This window comes from Euleptes europaea, chromosome 8 (genome assembly GCF_029931775.1).
Source record: "Euleptes europaea isolate rEulEur1 chromosome 8, rEulEur1.hap1, whole genome shotgun sequence".
NCBI lineage: Eukaryota > Metazoa > Chordata > Lepidosauria > Squamata > Sphaerodactylidae > Euleptes > Euleptes europaea.
Window position 1 is genome coordinate 36,977,609 of NC_079319.1, and position 24,669 is coordinate 37,002,277.

At 40.1% G+C, this 24,669-nt stretch overlaps 1 protein-coding gene across 1 annotated transcript in view; it reads left to right on the top strand.

The window, feature by feature from the left end:
- Window positions 1-24,669, top strand: part of EYA1 (EYA transcriptional coactivator and phosphatase 1) — a 106,254-nt gene that overhangs the window by 54,724 nt on the left and 26,861 nt on the right. Inside the window, exon 12 of the mRNA XM_056854234.1 lies at window positions 10,719-10,808. Coding sequence (XP_056710212.1) covers window positions 10,719-10,808 — 90 coding nt within the window. The remainder of the gene's footprint in view (window positions 1-10,718; window positions 10,809-24,669) is intronic.

The following is a 24,669-nucleotide window of genomic DNA, read 5'->3' on the forward strand; positions in this document are numbered from 1 at the left end:
TTTTGTGGTTGTCTCTTGCTCTACTGGCAGCCATTTTGTAGTTGTGCTCACCACCCAGTGTCAGAATTCCAATGGTGCTCATAGGTTCAAAAAAGGTTGGAGATCCCTGATATAGATATATTCAGTACCATCAAGAAAAATTGTACCTTACAGAGAGAGTTTCATAGTCCCAGAATTTAAGGGCTTTTCAAGGTAAAATAGACAGGGGGAAACAAGGTGTAGGAGGAAGGAAGAGATATGAGTATGCATATTACTTAAATTTCATTTGATATCTTTTTCTTCTGAGAGTGAGTCATTGTTGGATATAAAGTAAATTGTAAAGATCTGAAATCTGAGTTGTTTGTGTTTAAAGAAGCATGGGACTGGGAACTGCTTTTAACAAAGTTTACAGGGGTGTATATACTTCCTTGATTCCTTAATATGTGTCCTTTATGATTCCTGAAGACACTCTGCACATACTCTGAAATATTTACTTACAGTGGTGGGAACAAACCTGACGCTGAAATAGGGTTGCCAGCTGGGAGATTCCTGTAGATTTGTGAGCCTGGGAAGGGTGGAGTTTGGGGAAGGAACTCAACAAGGATGTGATGCCATGAATCCACCCTCCAAAGTTGCCATGTTCTCCAAGGGAGCTGTTCGGTACTCTGGAGATCATTTGTAATTCCAGGCAAATTCCAGGCTTCACTTGGAGGTTTGCAAGTCTACTTCAAAGCAGGCTTGAGAATATCCATCATCATCTGCAAAGCCTTGCTGTGAGTAGCTGTTATTTTTTTTTTAAGTGTTAATTTGGGGGGGGGGTGTCACTACAGGCTTCTTCCGCGGTTTAATTTCTAAAGTAAAATATGCCGAGATTCTTCTTCTGCTTCTCTCCCTGATATGTGTATGGGATGCACAAATGTTCTCTTTTCTCAGGAAGTTAACTTTTGGAAATTACCATTCCATCCATTCATAGGACATAATTTTTTAATCTCCCCCTTCCCACTGCAGCTCAACATTCTGAAGCAGTATGTCAAGGAGCCTTTGGGGGCTGCCGTAGGAGGGAGGGAGGGAGGGAGAAAGTAGAACTCTTCAGGTAGAAAGCCTTCTGTCCATGGAGATGTTCTGTTGGATCCAAGCCATGGTTTAGCTTTGTGTTTCTTCCATTATTTAATATCTAAAATAAAATCTTGTGCTGGCACAGGATACCTGCTCCCCACCCTGATCACTTACCTCTATTCTGTTTGTGATTTGTCAGTAGTAAGTGATAGGATTTCTGTATATGTTCAGAGTCCTGGTTCCTGATTTGGCAGGCAGATTCAAATTACCCTAAAGCAGGGGTCAGCAAAGTGCAACTCGAGAGCCGCATGCGGCTCTTTGGCCCCTTGAGTGCGGCTCTCCGAACTTGGTTCGGAGCCCCTGCTCTCGTGTCCACTCGCTCCGCAGCCGGGCTGCGGAGCCGGCATGCCTGAGAGAGAGAGAGCAGGCGAGCGGGCACGCTGTCTCTCCCCCCCCCCCCCGCTGTGGAGAATGGCCGGGTTCCCCTTTCCCTTGCCCTCAATGGTTGGGAGGCTAAAGCCTCCCCTCCCCTCTAGCCGCACGATTGCTGGGCAGGTGGCTGGGCGGTTCCTGGCCCGGGCCCGCCCGCCTATCAGCTGTTGGGCAGGGCGGGCTTCCTTTGGCGGCACGTCCCCGGCAGCGGCGCTGGGCTGCAGCGCCCCGTCTTCTGCGGCACCGACTCCGTTCCCCCGTTGTCTTCTGGGCCTGCGGATCCCTGTAAGCTGGGAAGAGGCACACTTTGGAGCCAGTGCAGGGGCTTGTCTGTAAAGTGGAGGGTGGCAGGAAAGCCCCGGGGTGTGGGGTGGGGCCCCCGACCTGGGACACATATAATGCTACAACTCGGGGTCGTCTGCTGAAGCTGGAGGGTGGGAGATTCAAAACTGATAAAAGGAAGTATTTCTTCACACAACGCGTGGTTAAATGGTGGGACTCCCTGCCCCAGGAGGTGGTGATGGCTGCCAACTTGGAGGGCTTTAAGAGGGGAGTGGACCTGTTCATGGAGGAGAGGGCTATCCATGGCTACTAATCAAAATGGACACTAGTCATGATGCATGCCTATTCTCTCCAGGATCAGAGGAGCAGGCCTATTATATCAGGTGCTATGGAATGCAAGCAGGACAATGATGCTGCACTGGTCTTGCTGGTGGGCTTCCTGGAGGCACCTGGTTGGCCACTGTGGGAACAGACTACTGGACTTGAAGGGCCTTGGTCTGATCCAGCACGGCCTTTCTTATGTTCTCATGTGTTTACTGCGTCTGTGAATCTAGAAGTTTGCTTACATTGTTCACATTAAGTGTTTGTCAGTCATTGTCATGATTTAATTTTATGGATACCTTACTTACTTTTTTCCCTCCTCAGAGGCCATGTCTACCCACTGGCTTTCTTGTCAGTAGACCTGGACTCCGAGGAGGGGAAAAGTCCCCCTTCAGAGGCCAGGTCTACCAATTGGCTTCTATGGGCCTCCAGAGGTCAGGTCTACTGCCAAGAAAGCCAGTGGGTAGACCTGGCCTCCCAATGGGACTCAGCCGGAGGCCAGGTCTACCAATAGGCTTTTATGGCGGTAGACCAGGCCTCCAGACGAGGACTCTGTACAGGGAGGGGGAAATGGCAGGGACTTAGAATTTAATTTTTATCAATAAATAAGATTATTATTAAGTATGATATCAAGTTTTATTCAGTGTACCTATAGTTTAATTAAGACTTAAAACTTTAATTAAAGTTTATTAAGTTAATAAACAGTGTACCTACCTATATAATTTATGTTTAAGAAATTTGGCTCTCAAAAGAAATCTCAATCGTTGTACTGTTGATATTTGGCTCTTTTGACTAATGAGTTTGCCAACCCCTGCCCTAAAGGAAGAAAATAAATCATTTTTTAAAGAAAATCTCATTGGTTGTTTAAAATAACATACATTTAAAACAGCTATTATCAACATTGCATTTTTAAAGGATATGAAAATGTAGGAATTTTAAAATGTTTAATCTTATAATAAATTGTTAAAATGGGCATGTATGGAAAGGCAGATCAGTAAAAACTGATGTGAGTTTACAACTTCTATGGACTTGTTTGCATGACAGGATTAACTTTAACTTTTGGACCCATACTGCCCATACTAACAGAGGGCAGGATGAATTTAGCAGAAGAATTATTACAGCATTTCAGTTCTTTGTGCCTGATTCACATATGAAGAAGAGAGAGATTGTAGAATGCACTCAGCACTTCTGACCGTGTATAGAGGACCACATTTTGGAATTTTCTATTTAAAAAGCCAGCACAGCATGCAAAGAGGACATAGAACATTGTTCCTTGCTAGGTTTTTTCATGTGAAGCAACACCCTGAAATGCCAGAGGGGCCTTCCTCTGCCATCCCACTGGAGTAAAGGCCTGTGCCGGCATTCCGGGGGGGGGGGGCATCCCGGCATTTCAAATAAACACTGAAAGAATGAGTAAACATTATTAAAAAGGGGTGGCAAGACCTATAAGATTCATGGGAGAGGGAAATCACATCCATCCCCTGCCCCAATTTTTTCCCATAGTTCTCTATTTACCCACTCCCCAGTGGCCTCCCATCCCTCTTGCCAGCCAGATCCTAAATCAGGTAGACATCAGAGAGGATTGAAGATGATTGAAGCAGAAAGTGCACCTCATGGAGATAGATAGGAAAACCTATCTCAGCACCCCTGCGTCATCAGCCATCAAACAGCAGTAGTAGTAAGGGGCTTTCAAGGAGAAAGGACAGGAGATTCTTCAAACCTTCTCTGTCCATCCAGTTCACAACTTATTCATGGGTGTAAGTGTTGCAGTTGCTTGTCGTTCCTGCCCCTAATCATCATGCTTCCTCCCACCCCAGCCCTCCAACCATTCCTTTTCTTGTCTTCCTGCTGCTGCTATCTCCCCTCAGTGTTTTTTACAAATTTTCTTAATGCCGATCATATTCATATGAGGTCTCAGGCAGTATTTTTATTAGAATTCTCTGTTTGAGAGAGTTTTTAAAAATAATTTGTTTTAAAAACTTTTCAGATTTTTCTGAAAACCTAGAAATTATTCTGGGTTTGCAGAAACCCCCCTTCTCTGTACATGGCTCAATTATGCAGCTTTTTTGACCCACGTTATACATGTTCAGAATTAGATATAATGATACGGCTGCCAATCATTGATTTGAATCTCTAGATCACTTAAGTTGACTAATAACTAGTGTTAATGTGAAGTTAAAAATTAAAAATGATGAGGAATGTATTCAGATGGGAATCCTAAATGTAATGTTATGTACATTACTGTAAGTAACGGATTAAAATACAAAACACTCTTATTCTTATATATGTGTGAATAAATGACAGCCCAGGAGATCTTTTCACAGAAGTTTCAGAATTCAATCCCGATATTTAATTCACATGCAACAAGCAACAGTTTAAACTGATATAGCTACACTGGTAACTATTAGCGTAATGTCAAAAAATTCAAATTCCCAAAACCACACGAAATGCAGTATCAAAATCAGATGTGTAATTATATTTTAGAGACAACTAAAAGGCCCTGTTTGATATCTGGAATTTCTCTAAAACATTGTTTTATTTTGAAAGAAACATGTTCTGCATTATTTCTTAGCTTCATGAGATTTACATTGCATGGATATTCCATCAACTGATTTTTCCTCCATTTCTTTTTTCCTTCCCATAATTAAATTAACATAGTGCAGTTCATTAGCCGTTTTGGAGAGCTCACTGATTGTAAAATTAACTGGAACAAAACAGGCTGTTCTACTAGCGCAGGACACAAATCATCTGATAACTAGCAATTCCATTGGGTCTCAACATAACTTATCTGGTTTCTTTATTCTTAGAGATATCAAGAAACAGTAAGTATCAATGTAGGTAATTGCATTGCTTAATTTTCATAATGCATTTTTTACAAAAATTAAACATAATCAGAATCCATGTCATTCCCAAACATTCTATTTTAAGAGGATTGCCAACTTCCCGTTTGTGTGTGTGTGTGTGTGTGTGTGTTAAGTGACATCAAGTTGCTTCCAACTCATGGTGACCCTATGAATCAATGTCTTCCAAAATGTCCTATCACTAACAGCCTTGCTGAAGTCTTGTAGACTGAAGCCTGTGCCTTCCTTGACTGAGTCAATTCATCTCATGTTGGGTCTTCCTCTTTTTCTGCTGCCTTCAACTTTTCTAGAATTATTGTATTTTCCAGGGAGCCTTGTCTTCTCATAATGTGATCAAAGTACAATAGCCTCAGTTTGGTCATTTTGCCTTCTAAGGAGAATTCAGGCTCGATTTGATCTAGAACCTACTCATTTGTCTTTTTGGTGGTCCATGGTATCCGTAAAACTCTCCTCCAACACCACATTTCAAATAAATCAACTTTCTTCCTATCAGCTTTCTTCATTGTTCAACTTTCACACCCATACATAGTAATGGGAAATACTATTTCATGAATTAATTTGATCTTGGTTGCCAGCAACACATCCTTACACTTAGAAATCTTTTCTAGCTCCTTCATGGTTGCCCTTCCCAGTCTCAATCTTGTTCTGATTTCTTGATTGCAGTCTCCTTTTTGGTAGATGATGGAGCCAAGGAACAGAAAATCAATTACTTCATCATCAACCTTAAAGTTGTATAATTCCCCATTAGACATCACTTTTGTCTTCTTGATGTTCAGCTGTGGCATTTTCTGCTTTAGCCTTAATCAGTAGTTTTTTCAAGTCTTCACTGTTTTCTGCCAGTAATGGGGTGTCCTCTGCATAGCTCAAATTGTTAATAGTTTTTCCACCAATTTCCACTGCACCTTCATCTAAATCTAATCCTTATGATTTTTTCTGCATATAGATTGAAGACAGAGAGATAGGCCTGTTATGCACAAGTTGTTCCCGTCGCAGTCACACCAAACTACTTCAGGGCTTCATTTTAATTATGCATGTATTTTCCGACCTTCAAAAATTACCTCACTCTCCCCTCATGTTTCCCCCATGTTTTCAGTATGCTGTTTTACTCCAAGTTTAAAGTCTGTCTTGATCCCAAATCAAAAGCTGGTCCTGTGCATACTTGTCACTTCGGGTTTTTCTCCCCATGCCCATTCTCACTTCTCCTTCCTACGTGTCTGTCCCCCTCATCCAGCCTCTCCCCAGGAAGCCATCATTGAGGGTGCTAGCAACAGAAACCACTAGGCTGCAAATTTGATCAATTTCACAGTGAGTTTGGTTCAGTTTCTGATCAGTTAAGAGAATATTGAAATAATCACAAACAACCTACAGGGCTGCTTTTGGTCAGTTTCACAGCGAGTATGGGTCAGTTTCAATTCTCAGTAGGATGGAACAGAACTGTGCTGATTTGCCACCCTCTCCTTATACACATCTTATAAGCATGCAAGCCTTTTTTTTTTTTTGTTTGCTAGTGCAAGACTACTGATGGGACAATGAATGTCACAAATGACTGTGTATGTTGGTTCTTGTAGGTTATCCGGGCTGTGTAACCGTGGTCTTGGAATTTTCTTTCCTGACGTTTCGCCAGCAACTGTGGCAGGCATCTTCAGAGTAGTAACACTGAAGGACAGTTCAGTGTTACTACTCTGAAGATGCCTGCCACAGTTGCTTGCGAAACGTCAGGAAAGAAAATTCCAAGACCACGGTTACACAGCCCGGATAACCTACAATAACCAATGAACTCTGACCGTGAAAGCCTTCGACAATATTTTGACTGTGTGAGTGTTTTACATTCTTATGACCCCTGAATTGAGATAGCTAGAAACAAATTGGTCAGGGAGAGGGATGTCCGGACCCTTTGCTTTGGCTGTAAAATGGCCACTCGGTTCAGATCAAATGAAAGATTCCCTGCTGCAGGTCTGGCAGGGGCTGTTGACATATTTTTAAAAAACACACTACAGCCAAGTACAAAGCAGTGTTTTCAGGGGAAAGGGACTCACATGTGGTTCAGAAGCCCCTGGCATAGTGTTTTGAGAATTCAACTGCAAATACTGTGCAGATAGAGAGCAGCACATCCAGCAGAAACCGACCATGCATAAAAGGCCAAAAAATACATCCTTGTCTGACACCTTCCTTTTTTTGGAATTGGAATGTAAATTGAGTATTTCCAGTCTGTGGGCCATTGTTTTGTTTTCCATATTTGTTGACATATTCTTGTTTAGATTTTGATGGACTCTGTTTTTGTGGCTTTGAATAGCTCTATTGATATACCATATACTCCTGGTGATTTGTTTCTTTCAATTGCTCTCAGTGCAGCTTTCACTTCACTTTCTAAAACTGTAGGTTCTTTTTCAAAAGATTCTTTTTGGAAGGAATCTCTCATCCTTTCATCACTTTTGTGTAATCCTTTAGCGTATTGTTCCCATCTTTTCTTTTCTTTTGTCCTGTTCAGTTAATGTATTTCTATGTTGATCTTTCAGCATGCCTAACTATGCTTTAATTTTCCCTTTGATTTCTTGGGTCTTGTTCTTCCTTTTGTGTTGTTCTCTTCTATTTCCTTACATGGGTTATTGTAATAGTTCTCTATCTCTATATGTGAGTCACTGGAATGCTGCATTTAGACTTTTGGTTCTGTTTCTGTCACCTTTTACTTTTGCTTCTCATCTATTTTTAGCAATTTTAAGAGTGTCCTCAGTCATCGATCGAGGCTTTGCATTTCTTTTGGCTACAGGAATAGTCTTTGTGCATTCTTCCTTGATAATATTTCTGGTTCTCACCCATAGTTTTTCTGGTTCATATTCACTTGAGCTTAGTAATGCAAATCTGTTCTTTACATGGGCTTTAAACTCTTCAGGAACGCTGTTCAGATTGTATTTTTAGATTGGTTTTTTTCTTCAGCTTTATTCTAATTTTCGATATTCACGATTCATGGTCTGTACCATAATTGGTTCCTGGTCTTGTTTTGCCAGAGAAAGTAGGGCTTCTCCATCTTCTGCTTCCGATTATGTAATCTATTTGATTTTTACATTTGCTTTCTGGTGATGTCCACATATACAGTCGTCTATTTGGTTGCCTGAAACATTTGTTTGCAATGAACAAATTGTAGTCTTCTCATAATTCTGAGTTGCCAAACTGATTAAAAATACTAAACCCCTTGAGAGGTGCCATGGAGAGGAACTAGACACAACTGTGGATTGGAGCTGTGGATGTCAGAGACATCCGAGGAAGAGATCGGGGGTAGAGGATTGTGGGTGAAGCTTACATTTCTCTAGGTTTTCATGCTACAATATTGGGTAACTTTTCAGTAGAACACTTGCAAGCTGGCAGTTCTGCTACCCTCAAAAACTAGGCCTCTTACTTTTGTTAAGGACTCAGGCTGTTGTATGTGTGTCAGGCATATTGCTCAGGTAGATGTTCTCAGGCTTGCAACTTGTTGCATAGGATTGTTTCCTCCATTTGTTGGTTGTCACTTTCATCTATTTTATCTGTATGTGCTTCCTCTTAAGAGATCCAACTGTTTTGAGCTGACTCTTCTGCAGGATGTTCTCTAACTAGCCCTAAATCATTCTCTTAGTTATCGTTGAATTTCACTATGTGGTAGAAACAAAGCAAGTAAATGTACATTCACCTTGAAAATATCAATTTACCTTTTTTTAAGGGTTGATTTATAATGAAAGTTGCTTTGTATAGGATATTTATGTATATTTTTCTATATGGAAATTATTTCTGTGCAGGAAAGGAAATGTAATGTGTGAAGTATTCTGAATTGCAAGTTTTCTTTCTCTCTTAAGGATATGTAACTGTAATTGTGAAACATGAATTCATTATTTTTGTCACATCATTTTAAAATTTCTGAATATCTAGACTATTATTATTTGTGGCCTTCAATGTATTTTATGGAACATGACAGTCAAATTTTAAGGAAGACAAAAGATCTTCCTGAAAGCTCTCTGAACAGACAGAATAGGAGCAAAACTGAGAAGTAATCTTTATAGCTACAGTCTTCAGTTTCTGTGGTGGTTATAACAAATTGGCCTGGGAAGGACCGCCATTCATATAATTAAATAATATAAATTACAATGAGGTATAGCTCATTAGTCTTATCGAATGTTTTTGTGTTCACAACCTTGAGAAGACTTTTTAAATGATAAATTACATATTCCACATTAATATATTAGGCTTCTGTTGCAGTTTGTTGATTAAAACATATAAAACTAATATTAAACACAAACATCTGTAACGTATTTGGTAACCATAACACTGAACATATTCTATGCTTATTAGATCAATAAGAAGTTGGTTGTTAAAGTAATTTCTGCAGAGCAATTAAAGTGTGTTGTATATTAATAAGAAGCCACAGCTTTTTTCTGTGTATGGGTGGGCCATGATTAAATAATCAGCATTTTATTAGAGTTGTTTAAGAATTTTATGTTATTAAATCAGAGAACGTAGCTTCGTTATTGATTACATGCTTTGCCAGTAGAAGGTCCAAGTGTTAATTCCTGATATCATTCAGTAAAGCGTCAGAGATAGCATATATGTGAAAGATCTCTTATGAGTATTTTTGAGGACCACTGCCAGAAAGATCTTAAGAGCTTAAAGTACTGGACAAATGGTGTGACTTAGTATGAGGTAGCTTCATGTGTTCACATTTCTCTTGCATGACAGCAGTGACTTACAAACTGAGGTGTGTAGGTATTTGGTACCCATTAATTTGTTCAACAACCCTTTAATTTGTTCTCAAAAATCATTTCATAGTCCTTCATCCATTATAGCCCAAATTAATGCAGTCCATGTATCCACATCCAAAGTATCTCAATCCCAAACAATTGTACTTGAAATTCAGTACCTTCAGCCCCTACCAAGGTTACTAATTCCTGAAGCCAGAAATTCTGGTAGCTGAGTACAGGGTAACATTAGAGCAACTATCAGAGGGTAACCGTGTTGGTCTGCAGCAAAACATCTAGATTGGAGTCCAGTAGCACCTTAGAGACAAAAGAGATTTTCAGGGTATAAGCTTTCAGGAGTCAAAGCTCACTTGGAATCTAGAAGAGCCAGTAGTTTTGTGTTTGTGTGTATGTTGATGGAGCTCTCTAGTTTTGGAATATACTAGATCTAGAAACAGAGCCCAGTTATAAGTCCATTTTCCCCAGCCAGGCTTTACAACAACAATCCTGGCATTCTGAGCTTCCTTTATCCTGCTGCAGTTTTGTAGAGAAGAGTGCACACATATACACACACACACACACACACAAAACACGCACCACCCCATGGCCAGAATCCCCTTTTCCTTACCAGGAAACAGTGGTTCATGATGGATTCTACCATGGGCTTTTTTCACTCTCATTTCCAATCATGGATGTTTCACAAGACAAGACATCTCTCAAGTTTAAAAATATTGATATAGACCCTATCCACCCCAATCCCACTGTAATATCTTCCTTATCATGCTGGAAGTTTTTACAGTTTCTAGGAGAGTTTCAGAAACATGGTGGCGGCTTCCCATTTTCCATCTGTCCAAATGGTTTGAAAGATAGGATGGTCCACTGAACTGAAGTTTCTTAGTACAGGAAATGTTAGTCTGCAATGTCAGCTCTCATTATGTTACACTGTTTTAAATCTACATGCAGTACATTAAGAAAAGATACAGTACACTTCATACTTTAGTATTCATTCAAATGTTTGCTTGTGTATGTTTGCTTGTGTATCCTATCGATACTTTACTGACCATAAATTTTGTTTCTTTTTGAGGATCCCCCTACGTCTGTTTCACTTGGATTGAGAATGGAGGAGATGATTTTCAACCTGGCAGATACACATTTATTCTTTAATGATTTAGAAGTAAGTAATGATCACTTTAGCAGGAAAATATAGAATGTATTTAACATTGGTTTTATTATGTAGCTCAAGAAATTATTTATTTATTTTTATTTATTTTATTAGCGTTATTGCCCGCCCTCCCTGATCAAAATAGTCAAAACCATTTGAATGTGTTTGTTGCATGCATTAAATATGTATGGTCTTACAAATTTCAGTAATAATTTGTTACGCCCGTATTTAGTGTGTTTAAGATCTGGACATACTATTTTGTTGCTGTTCTGACTATCATTGATTCAGCTGTTATAATTATGTTCAATGCACGCCAGTTATACATATTACAATGTGATAGTTTGTGCAGGCTGTTGCAAATTAAATGTTGCCTTCTTAATGATCACTAGTGTTCTCCATTACGTCTCATGGTGAGGAAGCATTACCTCTGAATCCAGGGGAAATCATTAATGTTGCATAGGCTTATATTCTCGGCTTATTACTGTCTTCCCAGTTGCATATACAGCTTGGTATGCACGAAGGTTTCTTTGTTAGTCATGCATCTCTTGTGGTGTGTTGTGGTGTAAAGACTTTTGGCCAATTAGCACATTTACAGTCAGTCATTTATTTTCCTTTGTAGCTCACTGACGTGAGCGAGGAATTTTGTGCAGGGAATGGACTGTACAGCAGCCACCTACTTTCATGATCAGGGAAATCACGGTGTACAATCCTGTTGAAGCATTTTCCACATAAGCTGAAAAAGAAAAAATAGTTGGACCTTTTCCCAGCTCTTTTGGTGCTAGTGTTTTTGCGAATTCATCTTTAACTTTTTCTGGATTACTAAGGGCAGCTTTCAGTAAAGTGCCTGTTTCATCTTACAAAGGGAAAAGCTATTTCTGTTGATATTTTCATTTAAAAAATATGAAAACAGTCAAGCTTTGCTCCCATCATAATAAAGGCAGCTATTTATTTAAAATGCAACCATTAAACAAGCTTGTGGCAGGACTGCCAACAGGCATTAATCATCACGTTGTTGTTTTGTTAGAATTTATAAATGTATGTTATTCCAGACAGGCAAAAGAATCCAAAAGATTCAAATACAACTTTTGCTGATCAAAGTTAATTGGCAGCAATTGGCCTTTAAATATTTCCTGATGTTTCCTTTTCTCAAAAATCAAGCAAAATACACCTTATTTAATAGATGAGCCAATATCATTTGAAAAATGCTAGTGTGTGACGAACCTTAAATGTGGTTTCTCAAACATCTGTCCTATATTTTGATTTCTTTTCATCTGTGAAGAAACTACTCACAGATGAATTGGCAACTTAAGAATGTAATAAAATTATTTAAATGTGCTTTATTTTTTCTTCCATTCCTTAGTGAAGTATTTATTTCTTTCACGTATAAACTACAAGATTTCATATATTTGCAAGTGTTTTAAATAAGACAATTTAATGTTAAAGGCATGTATTGTTTAGTACAAATAGAGTAATTAGTGCTTGATATGCACTGGATTGCTATTCAGCCATTGAAGAAAATAGCAAGGGTGCTTATTTTTCAAGGTTGTATCTGTTTTCTGGTTACATTTAATTTTATTCAAAGGTTAAAAGTAGTATCACATCTTGTTCCTATGTCAAATAGTTTCTAGTATTTTCATTTGTTTCTCTCAGGCATAAACATTCACAAGGAGATATATAACATCTTATTATTGCATGCCTCTACAATTGATGTTAATGGAAATTTGCCATAAGTTTAGTGATTATGACAAAATACTGGCCACATTCCAGAGAAGTGGTATGACTTATTCAGCTTGCAAAGCAGGGTTTTTGATGTGTATTTCACAACTAGTTGCTTCTCAACCCACATAGGCTAGTGGGTTTTCAAATTATGGGAAATTTCAACAGCAGTTTGTGATAGGGTGTAGGGAGTCCCACTGAATGTGTCCAAAATAGTTCTCTGGACTATGGCCGCTTTCTTAAAACTGGAGTACTGAATAGAGTATCTCATTGAGTATTGAAAAATGTCATTTGATAATTCATTCAGTAAACTGAAAAAAAATTATACGTGTTTAAAAGTACCAATGAGAGTCCACTCTTGCCAGTTTTGCTCCAGTGATAGCATGATTCAGAAAATAATTAGGAAGGGTCTGTGTACCATGCAAAGCAGAAACTTTCAGTATTTTCAGATTAAAACTATGGCATGAAAGAATTCTTAGCTTAAATCAGTTTTATCCCGGGTAATCATATACTGATTATGAAAAATGATTTTTGATTACCTTATATTACTAGTAATTCTGTATCCATGAAGACCAACTCTCTGGTTACTACTTGTATATAACTGCAGAGGATCAGTTTGTCACCTGGGATGATCAGCAATTGCAACCCTTGGTTGAGCAACCACTGTTACTTTGCACTATTACTGTAATCTTTCTTATCAAGAACAAAAAATAATGCAATGCAAGATTAGCATAATACACTCATTTCTGCATCTTTAAGACCAGCTCCTTTTTTGGTCTGGAAAAATGCATTGTGGTTTGAGTGAGCAGGAAATAACCATTGGTTTTGTCATCTTTTAATTCCAGAGCAAAGGTGAGCAGCCATATCCTCCTGCACCAATCAGCTGAGGCATACAAACACTTATTGATCTTTCCTGTCCTCTAGCCCTGAAACAGACTGTTTTGAAATTAGACTTTTAGATTCATACCAATTTCTATCCCTCTCAGATAGGGATCCATACGTGGGAGGTGATCCCATTTTTTTATCCTCAGAATAACCCGTTGAGATGACTGTACCTTGGTTATCTATTGAAGTTCATGGACAAGTGGGAGTTTGAACCCAAGTTTCCCTGGTCCAAACCTAATACTCTATCCTCTGTGCCATATACATACAATAAGTTCAGGCAACCATCTCCCAGCCATTTATAGAAATGTCATTAACTTTCCTCATAGTTTGATAATTGATATATTTCCCTTTTGCTCATCAATGTAATTTACATGCCAAATTAATTTTTTAAAACTGTGGCATACAGTGAACCAAATTTAGAAGTCTCCCCCCCACCCCTGGGAACCGTTAATATGAAATGTATTTTTCAAGTACTGTAATTAGAATCTGTCTTCTTTAGTGTTTATTTGCAGTAGTCTTTTCTGATCATTTCTAAGTTTTTTTAAGAGGGGACAGTGATTTCTAGGGATGTGCATTTGGGTAAAACCGAGCTGAAAATATATCAGAAAAATACCTTATTGATATTTTTTGAGATATTTGGCTACCCAAATATATCCAGGATTTTTTGCGATACTGCAAACATGGGTCCCAATAAATTTGGGATTAACTGGGAATTTCAGGAGCTGGTGTCCGCCCCGCCCCCCCCATGTTTCTGTGTCTCTTGGGGCTTGGTATCAACGTCCTAGGCTACTTTAGGTAGGATTCTGCCACTTTCAAGTTTTTTGTTTTTTTTTTTAGTTTGTTCTTTGATGGAGTTAGTTTGTGTCGGGGTCATGTTTTTTTGGTGGATTGTCAAATTTTACATTGAAATTCTTGTTTTTACATAGTTTGAGATTATCACATTTTACATAGTTCACATTTCTTGGGTGTTACATAGTTTCAGATTCTCATACGTTACATTGGTTGGGCTTAGTAATAGCCTCAATAACATGCTATAAGATTCTCAAGTTTTACATTTTTGCGGGGGTGGGGTGCCAAAGGAAACAATGGAGGATGGCTGGGAACACCTTGTTCAGGGGCCCATAGAATTGCACCCCTTGGTCTAATTCACTTGGAATTTGTGGGTTATTTAAAGAACAGGCACCAGCAGCTCCCCTGAGATTTTGGTGCCAGTACTTTTAAAAACACCAGCCCCTCATAAAGATTCCCCATAGGGAATAATGGAGCTGAAAAATATCAGAAACCAAACCCCAGATCCAACCTTACTGGTATTTGGGAACCGGGAAACCAGAAATACCTTTTTTTTTTTTTTTGCTCCAATATATATGGATCTTGAAAATAGTGATTTTTTTTTTTAATTTTGGCTACACACCCCTAGTGATTTCCACCAAGTCACTGGATGTGTGATTGGATACAAGCCAGTAAAACAAAGGGAAGCTGGACAAGCTGATTTGATATTTCTTTAAAATTCTGTCCCAGTGTTTTAACATGCTTAAGAACAAACTACATGTACTGATGCCACAGTGCTTCTACTGAATCAGTGGCCCATGTCAAGTTATCCTCTGCCATAATATGTGGGGGAAATGTATGTGCTATTTGGATATCATTCTGGGCAGTTCGCTACCCTACTCAGCCCGCATTACTTACCTCTTCTGGTAAAGGTAGTAAATGTACTCTGTGATAATTTACCATACGTTATAGTGGGAAAGGGAGGCAATGTGACATTGCAATGGTATTCCCCAGTTTTCATCATATGGAGTTCAGTCTTCAGTAAATTATTTCACATTATTGTCACTCTTTGACATCCATTATTGGCCAAAAAAAGGAAGGGTGGGAATGAAAAATCTATGTGTTGAGAATAAATAACTAGTTTTAACTATGCAGTACTGAGTGTGCTTAATTAGCTCAGAAAAAAGTGTGTCCAGTGGTATTTCAGAGCAGAAAGGAATGTATTATTCATAAAATAGCAAAATATTTTAATTTGCAGTGCCTGCAACACAATAGGTAGTTAAAAAGTTAACTGAATAATTTTTGTTCCTGGAAAATGCACGTGAATTGTTCAATCTAATAAACTGTGGTGTGTGTGTGTGTGCGTGTGTATTCCTGGACAAGTAACAAAAAGTAGCTGAAAATGCAAAGTGACAGTTTTAGAAAAGTATTCAGTGTTAATGAAAAGTGTGAGCAGATGTTTTGGACTTGAAAACATTTCTGCTGTTCACCAGATTACCTGAGTTTCCTGCTGCTTGCTGGGTTATGACAACCCTCTTTATTAGAGCATTTTGGCACATCTGGTCTCAGAAAGAACCAGGAAGTGTAGATGTACAAAAAAATGTAAAACAATAGCATGGAAGATATCTGAGCCTCTCAGACCTCTTCATTAGATTTTGTTTTCACCCTTCACTGCATTATAATGAAAGTTTTGAGGCTGTTTTGATTTAACTATCAATGGATAAATCCTCCTTGGTGTACCTCAGTGATGAATTGTGTTATTCTCATTCTCTTCCCTCCACACTCCCACCACCCATTGTACTACTCCAGAAGCAGATATGCAATAAAATCAGAGAAATATATTTCATATCACCATTTAAATTTCACAGTGTACACTGCATTAATGAACAAACACTGAGGCTGGTGTAATGTTTTCGGCATTAGTTTCCTAGGCTGCCTGAAAGCACTGAATTATGTATGGATTAGCAACACAATATATCTGACCTTCTGGATTGTCAACTGTATTGCAAAAGGCCAGTATCTATCCATATTCATCTAGATTGACTTCTGCTGAGGAACTCATTGCCTACATAAATGATCTCTGGTCAATATGGAATGACATGAAATTTTACTTGCAACTACTTCTTCTTACCCAACAATGCTGCCATCCATTTTTATTCCTCTCTGCTGTTCCCCACTGGCCATGTTTAAAACTCTGTTTTTTATCATGAAGAAGCTTCACATTTGTTATATGGCCTAAAAATTGGAGAAGATTGCAATTTGGGTTAAAAAAAAAACACCTGCCTGATGCATGCATCTTCACAACGAAAGGGAGTTCATATGAACAGCTGTTTTCTTATTTTTCTCTTCACTCCTAGCATGTTTTACACCTCTAGTGTCATGTCTTGCACAGGGCCGAACTAAATGGAAGGTTTTTTTATAAAAAAATTGGGTCCGGGGCCTGGGTTTCCTGACCCAATTCGGATGTCCCGCATACACACAGCAGCTGTGAGGAATGGCCGTTAAAAAACAAAGCAGAGCCTGTTTGGTGGAGGAAGAGTTCCTGCCACTCCCCACACCATTTTCCATACCAAAACAGTGCTGTGGAAAATTTATTTCCCCATTTTTGCCACTCCACATAGAGTATTCTATACATCTAGAGCAGCAAAAACAGGGAAATAACTCCCTGCAGAAAACCCCGAGGAGAAGGCAGGAACCCTTCTGCACCCCATAGTGGCACTCTGAGCCCAAATAGGCTTTGTGTTGATTTTTAATAGCCATTTCCACGTCTAGCCATGTCTAGTTTGGCTCATAGTATGATAATGGTGCATTCACTGCAGTGCATTATTGTTTCTTCTTAGTGATATGTCCATCATCTAATTTTCAATTTAAAAAAATCACAAAGTCAAGTAATGTACTCAGCTTTGCATTTTGGTTTATAACAGAGTTATAAAGTTACTCCGCAACCAGAAGGCTGAGGAGTACAGCTAAACTTGAGTACCTCCTCCAGTTCTTGGTTTTTCTTTTGAATAATATATACCATAAAAATCTTATTACCTAATCTCCATTTGTCCAAAAGTTCCCTTTAAATGTATCAATGCCCCCCAAATTGTAATGACTGAAAAGGGCTCATATGTTTTTAGGTCCTGTCAATATGTTCAATTCTTCATGCTCATTCCAAATGTGTACATAATGAATATCTGACACCCTCTGGACATATCAGCTGACAAACTAATTCCAAGTCACCAAGTAGTTCTTGGCATTTAATGTTTTATTAGTTGGTTGACCACAGTCTTAGTGTACATGTGTTAAGAATGTGTTTCTAGCACTTGTGGTTGCAGAGAAACCCAATTTTCTTTGTGCTCTAACTTGTACTATTGAATTGAAGATCTGCAGCAAAATGAATTAAGGGGAGGTGGGGAGAGAGGGGGACACTGTGGCAAGAGGATGTTAAAACTGAAAAGGAGGGAAAGTAACACTGCCCAAACAACTGTGCAGACACAACTGATAGGAAAAAAATAGCCATATAATTTGTGCAACTGGTGGCTGAACAAGAACAGAACACCAACTATTGAATAGAATAAGAGCCCATTCCTGAGGTCGAGGGCCGAAACTGCTCAGGAGGCGATGTGACCCCACTATCAGCCTGTCTCTTATTCCTTGATAACTGCAGGGGCAGTTCTGTCGGCGCCTGGGTACTGCGGAGCTGCACGCCGCTCCCCCAGCGGCGCAGTCTCTCCGGGACCTAAATCCCAGAAGAGACATGCCGCACCAGCATGGGGGGAGGTCCCTTGGGGCAGAGCTGATGTTAGTCAGCTTCCAAAGCTTCTCCAGGCCAGGAATGTTTCCTCCAGCAACAGCGTTGCTGCATCAGGTTTTTCCTGGCACAGCCTCGCTGTTTTCAATGGGGGGAAATCCCCCATTTTTAAGATTTTAAATTTTAAAAGGCTTTTTTAAGCCTTTCACCAGCCTGGGAACCTCTTTGGAGGCACCGTGGCAATGCCTCGGCCTCGCCATCCCTGGCCGCCAAAAGGCTCAGGAATGGGCTGCCCATCAAGTATGAAGAATAGGGAGGAACAATCATGGAGATTTGTGCCCAATGAAGGAGGGTTAGTATGGTTAGCATATGAAACTAAATAATTTCAGTAGTGACTCCTCCCACCCAGGAAGTTTGCTGCAACCCAACCCTTCTGGCCTCTCAGAAATCTGTTCTACTGTGGTAGGCCTTTGATGGGTTTTATTTGTGGTCTAGGTACTGTTTTATTGCTATATTTTGTCATTGTGAATTTTCAATTAATATTGAATGCTGTTTTTGGATTATTTTAATTTTGTGTGGATCCTTTGCTGCTGGTAGTTTGTTCTTATACCACCACATTCTCAATTTTGTTTTTGTTTTATACTAATGTTTTAGTGATAAATTTTATGTTATTTATTTACATTTTTAGCTTCTGTGAGAGCTGATTTTGTTCAGCAGGAAAGCAGAATATATCTGTTCTTAAATGTTTTTTAATGTTTTTAATGTTTTTTAATGACAATTTCTGCTGATTTGCCCAGAACATAATGCTAATGGTCATGTAATTTGCTGGCTTCCCCTAGCTCCCTCTCAAAACCAATATTATGTTTGCTATATCCAAACCTCCAGAAAGAGCTTGATTTTAGTGACAAGTTGCATGGTAGAAGTTCAACCATTTCACAAGTTCTCTCAGATGAATACCATCTGGCCCTTGATGACTTGTTAATATTTAATTTTTTAATTAGACTTAAAACCTATTTTGTTACTTCTACTTGACAGTGCATTCCTGAGCTGCTGGCGGCCGGGGACTGTGGGGAGGAGGCACCACTGTGACGCCTCCTAAGCCGTTCCACGGCCACCAGCAGCTCAAAAAAATGCCTTTGAAAGGCTTTTTTCTCTTAAAATGGGGCTTTTCGCCCCATTGAGAAAAGCGAGGCTGTGCCTCCCAGGATGCTGGAACGCCCCCTGGAATGCCAGCATGGGCCTTTACACTGGTGGGACACCGGCAGAAGGCCCTGCTGGCATCCCGGGGTGGTGCTTGCCCAAAGACCAGCATCCAGGCCTCCCTGCCGGCATTGGGGCCACTAATGCCAGTAGCCCAGATGCCAGTGTGGGGGGCCCTAACGTCGGCCCGGCCACTTCCTGGCCTCCTAAGGGCTTTTGCCCTCGAAGTTCAGGAATGCGCTGTCAGTTCTTCAAGTGCTGCCTCTGCCCTGAAAAAGGTTGAGGCACAATTTGAAGAATCTGTTGAGCTGAAATCTCTAACTTCCTTCTGCAATCCTTTTACATATTTGATGTCTTACATTTCAACCACCTCCCTAGTTGTATTCCTAATTTTGGTGGTAAAGAATTTTTTTATTGGTTCTTGTGGGTTATCCGGGCTGTGTAACCGTGGTCTTGGTATTTTCTTTCCTGACGTTTCGCCAGCAGCTGTGGCAGGCATCTTTAGAGGAGTAACTCTGAAGGACAGTGTCTCTCAGTGTCAAGTGTGTAGGAAGAGATATTTTTTATTGTTTGTTTTAATGCTTTTAGCAATATGTTCCTCAGATTATTTCTTTGTTTTATTAATAATTTATACACGTGTTGCTAGACTTTGTGCTCCTCTTTATTATCCCCAATTTGTCAACTGTTCTAATTTTTATAGAAAATCTGTTTATAGAATCTGTTAAATTCTGGAGCTCCACAATATTCATTAATGGTGCTGGTACCTTCTTGTACCTTTTCTAATCCAGTCTTTTGAAACTGAGTATTGCCATCCTGGACTTTCTGGGTATCTATCCACTAATATATATGTTGTGTCAGCATGGGAAATGTTTGGGCATTAGATATTTTAGTGTGGTAGAGTTATTTGCATAGCTTATTTAAAACAATAAAGAGGGCTACTATATTGTTGAAGGCTTTCACGGTCAGAGTTCATTGGTTCTCGTAGGTTATCCGGGTTGTGTTACCGTGGTCTTGATATTTTCTTTCCTGACGTTTCGCCAGCAGCTGTGGCAGGCATCTTCAGAGGAGTAACACTGAAGGACAGTGTCTCTCAGTGTCAAGTGTGTAGGAAGAGTAATATATAGTCAGAAAGGGGTGGGGTTGAGCTGAATCATTGCTTTTTGCAGGACAATGATTCAGCTCAACCCAACCCCTTTCTGACTATATATTACTCTTCCTACACACTTGACACTGAGAGAAACTGTCCTTCAGTGTTACTCCTCTGAAGATGCCTGCCACAGCTGCTGGCGAAACGTCAGGAAAGAAAATACCAAGACCTCGGTTACACAGCCCAGATAACCTACGAGAACCAAGGGCTACTAAAATTCAGACTTTCAGAATGAATTTGAGATTCAGAGTCTGTAGAGGCTTCTTCTGTTTCAGGGGTGCTACAATAAGACTTCTGTTCAAGACTTCTGTTGATCAAAATTTCATGAGACCAGGAAGAGAATGACAGGAAAGAGAGTGTCTTTGTCACTATCTCTGTGTTACTTCCAAGTTAAACCACAAACTATCTTTAAAACTGAATCTAAACCCACATCAAATTAGAGAAGTGAGAAAAATCAGCAGTTATGTTGGGGAGCGATTTTCTTGTTTTTCATTTTAAAGGAGACTTGTTTAATTAGATAACCAAAAATTACATTTTGATGGTTTCTCTTAATAAAATATCATCATGTTGGTATTTGAAGAAATCTGTCTCAATAATGTATTTAACAATTGTTCAGTTTAATTTCATGCTTTTTTAAAAAAATGTTTGTTACGATTTCAAGATCTATTCTTTTTCATATGCCTCACACTACTAAAATTAAAAATAATCTTGCTACTATCCTTACTGTAGCATATAAAGTATCTGCGCAATCCTAAGTGGGGGGATGGTTAAGAAGTGCCCGAGGATAGTACAGCCGTGCCGCCTCCTGAGCAGCTTGCTTACAAGCACAGCAAGCCAAAAATGCCCTTCTCAAGAAAACCCTCTAAAACCTTTCATTGAGTTTCACGGGGCAACACTTGCCTTTATGCAAATTTAACTTGGTTAAATTCCCGCAAAAAAAGGTGTTCCCGGGCCAACTAAAGTCAGCTCTACTCTAGGCACGCCTTCTTTGACACCGGCGTGAGCCCTTGCGCCAGGAAAGCGCTGCCAGTGAGGCTGCACCGGCACCCATGGCTTGCACTGCATCACTGCTCCCCAGAGCCGGCATTAGTGCCAGTGTAGCCAGTGCAAATGGCACTAACACCAGGAGGTAATGCTGGCTCCTATTCCCTTCCTCCCTCCCTGCACCCCCCCCCTGTTAGGATTGCTCTGCATGTCTTTTAAAGGTAATGTTAGAATTCTATGTCAAAGCTTATACAATTTAGCTTACAATGTTATACAAATGCACTTACGTTAAATAAATTTTGATTTTTAAAAGCAACTTCAGAAAATAATTCTTTGAAATTATATAAATGTGGATTGTGCCTCTGTTTTTCTCCAGATTTCTTATTTATTTATTTGAGAGATACGTTCGTCACTTCGAGAAAATCCCCACATTCGGTGTACAACGAAATAAATATAAAATTTAATAATACATTGAAATCAATAAATAAGAAATACATTCAGTGTAGCAAGTATTTAATTTAAAAACACTAACAATTTAGGAGCATCAATCAAACAGCATTTAGCACAGTTCAGTAAGAGTCACATTGGGCGAAAATGCATGGTCGCTTTAGCCTCCTTTATTCCCTGTGTCAGCCAGGGTTCAGCCAGGATTGAACGCAAGCATTTCGCCAAATGTGCATTAGATCCTGGCTGAATCCTGGCTGAAACAGGGAATAAAGGAGGCTAAAGCGACCATGCATTTTCGCCCAATTCTCACCAAAAATACAGAGCAAGTAATAGAGTTACAATGGCAACAAGTTGCAATATACTAAATGATTCACAAAGTTACTTTGATAAATTATTAGGGGCCGTGATCTATACTATTGTGTTTCACTTGCTGACACTAGGATCCTATTATGTAATGTTTGCATCATTTAATGGTGTCATGTTAACTTTATGCTTTGTTTCAGGTCTGTTTCAAGATTTCTGATTGATTCTACAACCCTAAACCTACTGTATTGTTTATTGAATGACCCATCCTGTCAGTTGTATTGACTTGCTCTGTGTATTCTGCCTTGAGAAAAGTGGGCTATAAATAACATAAATAACATTCAAGTGAGAAAAGTAGACTATAAATAACATAAATAAATAAATGCATAAATAAATATAAAAAGTAATAAAATACACAACATAATCAGCAGAATGGCAGGGCAAATAAAAAGTTCTTCACTTGTCACAAATTCAAAAGACTTAGTAAACTACTGAAGAGAGGGCATTCATCTGTGTCCTTATTTTAGAACATTGCTACATAGAGAGCAAGGCTTCAGATGTCATTCTTGAGTGACAAGCAGCTTAATACAGAAGAAGAAAGGAGGTTTTTATGAGACATCAGTACTAAGACAAGTTTATAAAAGTTATGCATTCAAGTCTCATTTGGTGTCATACCAGTTGTATATTCTTAATCTGCCTACCAGCGATAACATCCACTGCATGAATAAATACATTTGAGATGTCTTGTACTGAATCAGACCATTAGCCCATCAAGGTAAGTACTGTCCACTCAGATTGGCAATGGCTCTCCAGGGTCTCAGGCAGAGGTCTTTCACATTACCTACTGCCTGGTCCTTTTAATTGGAGTTGTTGGGGGTTGAACCTAGGGCCTTCTGCATGCCAAGCAGATGCTCTACCACTAGGCTGTGGCCCCTCCTACAGGGGAACTCATATGCAATTAGAAGTACTGCTGGACTGACCTGAAGTACTGCCCATTCCTGACCTGAAATGATGAAATTCCTTTGAAGGCCAGGAAAGGGCTGCACCAGTGTAAGTTGCACGGCCGCCACCAGCCATGCCACTTATGCCATCCAGGCTGGCACGAATGTCGGCGTGGTGACCCAAATGCTGGTCTCCCGGCACTGCCACAGCAGCGCCACCCAGGGACACCAGCTAGGCCTTCCTATGGTGTCCCACCAGCACAAAGCCCTGCGCTGGCGCCCCGGGGCCTTCCAGGGGCATGCTGGGTGATGGAGCTGCCAGTAGGCAGCTTCCAGTCTCCTTTTGGCCTGGTATGCCAACGGGGAGAACAGTGTTGCTGCACCAGCTTTATTGCTGTTGCAGCCTCACTGTTCTCAATGGAGCAAAGTGCACCATTTAAAAAGTAAAAAGCCAACAAAAGGCTTTTTAAAGCCTTTCAGCAGCCAGGGAACCGCTTTGGAAGCGCCATGGCAGCGCCACAGCCATGCCATCCCTGGCCATCAGGAATGGGCTGTTATTGTGTTGAAGCATAAAAAGAGCCCTGCTGGATCAGACCAGTAGTTAGCCTGGAAGGGAAACAAATAGGGCTGCTTCCTAGGTATCCAGAAGTTAGCTGCCTCTGTATATGGAGATTCCTTTCAGTTACCATGGGTACTAACTATTGTTGGACCTATCCTCCATGAATGTATCTAATGCCCTTGTGGGGTATGCTTGTGGCTCGTGATTCTGGAATTCACTGGCAGTGAATCCACACTTTAATTACTTGTTGAGTAAAGAGGTATATCCGTTTGTCTATTGCCCATTAACTTCATTCTAGTTCTCTCTATTCATTTTCTCCATCCCTTGCATAATTTTATAAACCTCTATCAATCTTATGAACTCGTCACTGCTTCTCTTCCCCAGCAGCCTCTCCAAAAGCTCACTCTAGGGATTGAGGGGTCCCCCATAGGCATGGGGGCTGCCTAATTCCCCTTCCTAATTGCAGCTTCTTGTGCGCCATGACATTTTGTCCACAAAGGGCTCCCCATCTCTGTCATAGGCCTTTGGGGAGTCACAAAAAGCTGTGATAGAAAATAGGGTTGTTGAAAAAAAAATTGGTGAAATTCGGATTTGGCAAAATTTGGCCCGTTTTTATTTGGGAAATGCCAAAGTCCGAACTCCCCCTATTCGGATCTGTGGAATTCGGCATGAAATTCGGTGTTCCCGAATAAATTCAGCCGAATAAAGCTGGCAGTGCGAATCAGTTTAAACACCCACCCGCCCGCCTTCTCGGGGCTCCCGAGAAGGGGGGTGGGTCTTTAAACTGATCCGTGCTGCCAGCCTAGTTTAAAGACTCACCCACCCCCCTTCTCCGGGTTCCCGAGAAGGGGTGGGGGTGGGTCTTTAAACTGATCCGCGCTGCCGTGGATCTGTTTAAAGAGCCACCCACCTGCCTTCTCGGTGCTCTTTCCAAAAGGCGGGGAAAGGCAGATTGGGGATGCAGAATTTGCATGAATTTATTCGGCGTCCCTCCAAATTCACTGAGTTTGGCTCGTCTTTTTCCCGCCTTTTTTGAATTCGGCTCCATCCAAACTAGAAACTGCCGAATCGGGGCAAATTCAGCTGCTTTTCAGTTCAGATTGAACTGAATCGACAGCTCTATTAGAAAATATTGGTCTAAGGTGGTTATGTTAAACACATCAATCTCTTCTGCAAAACAAGATGCC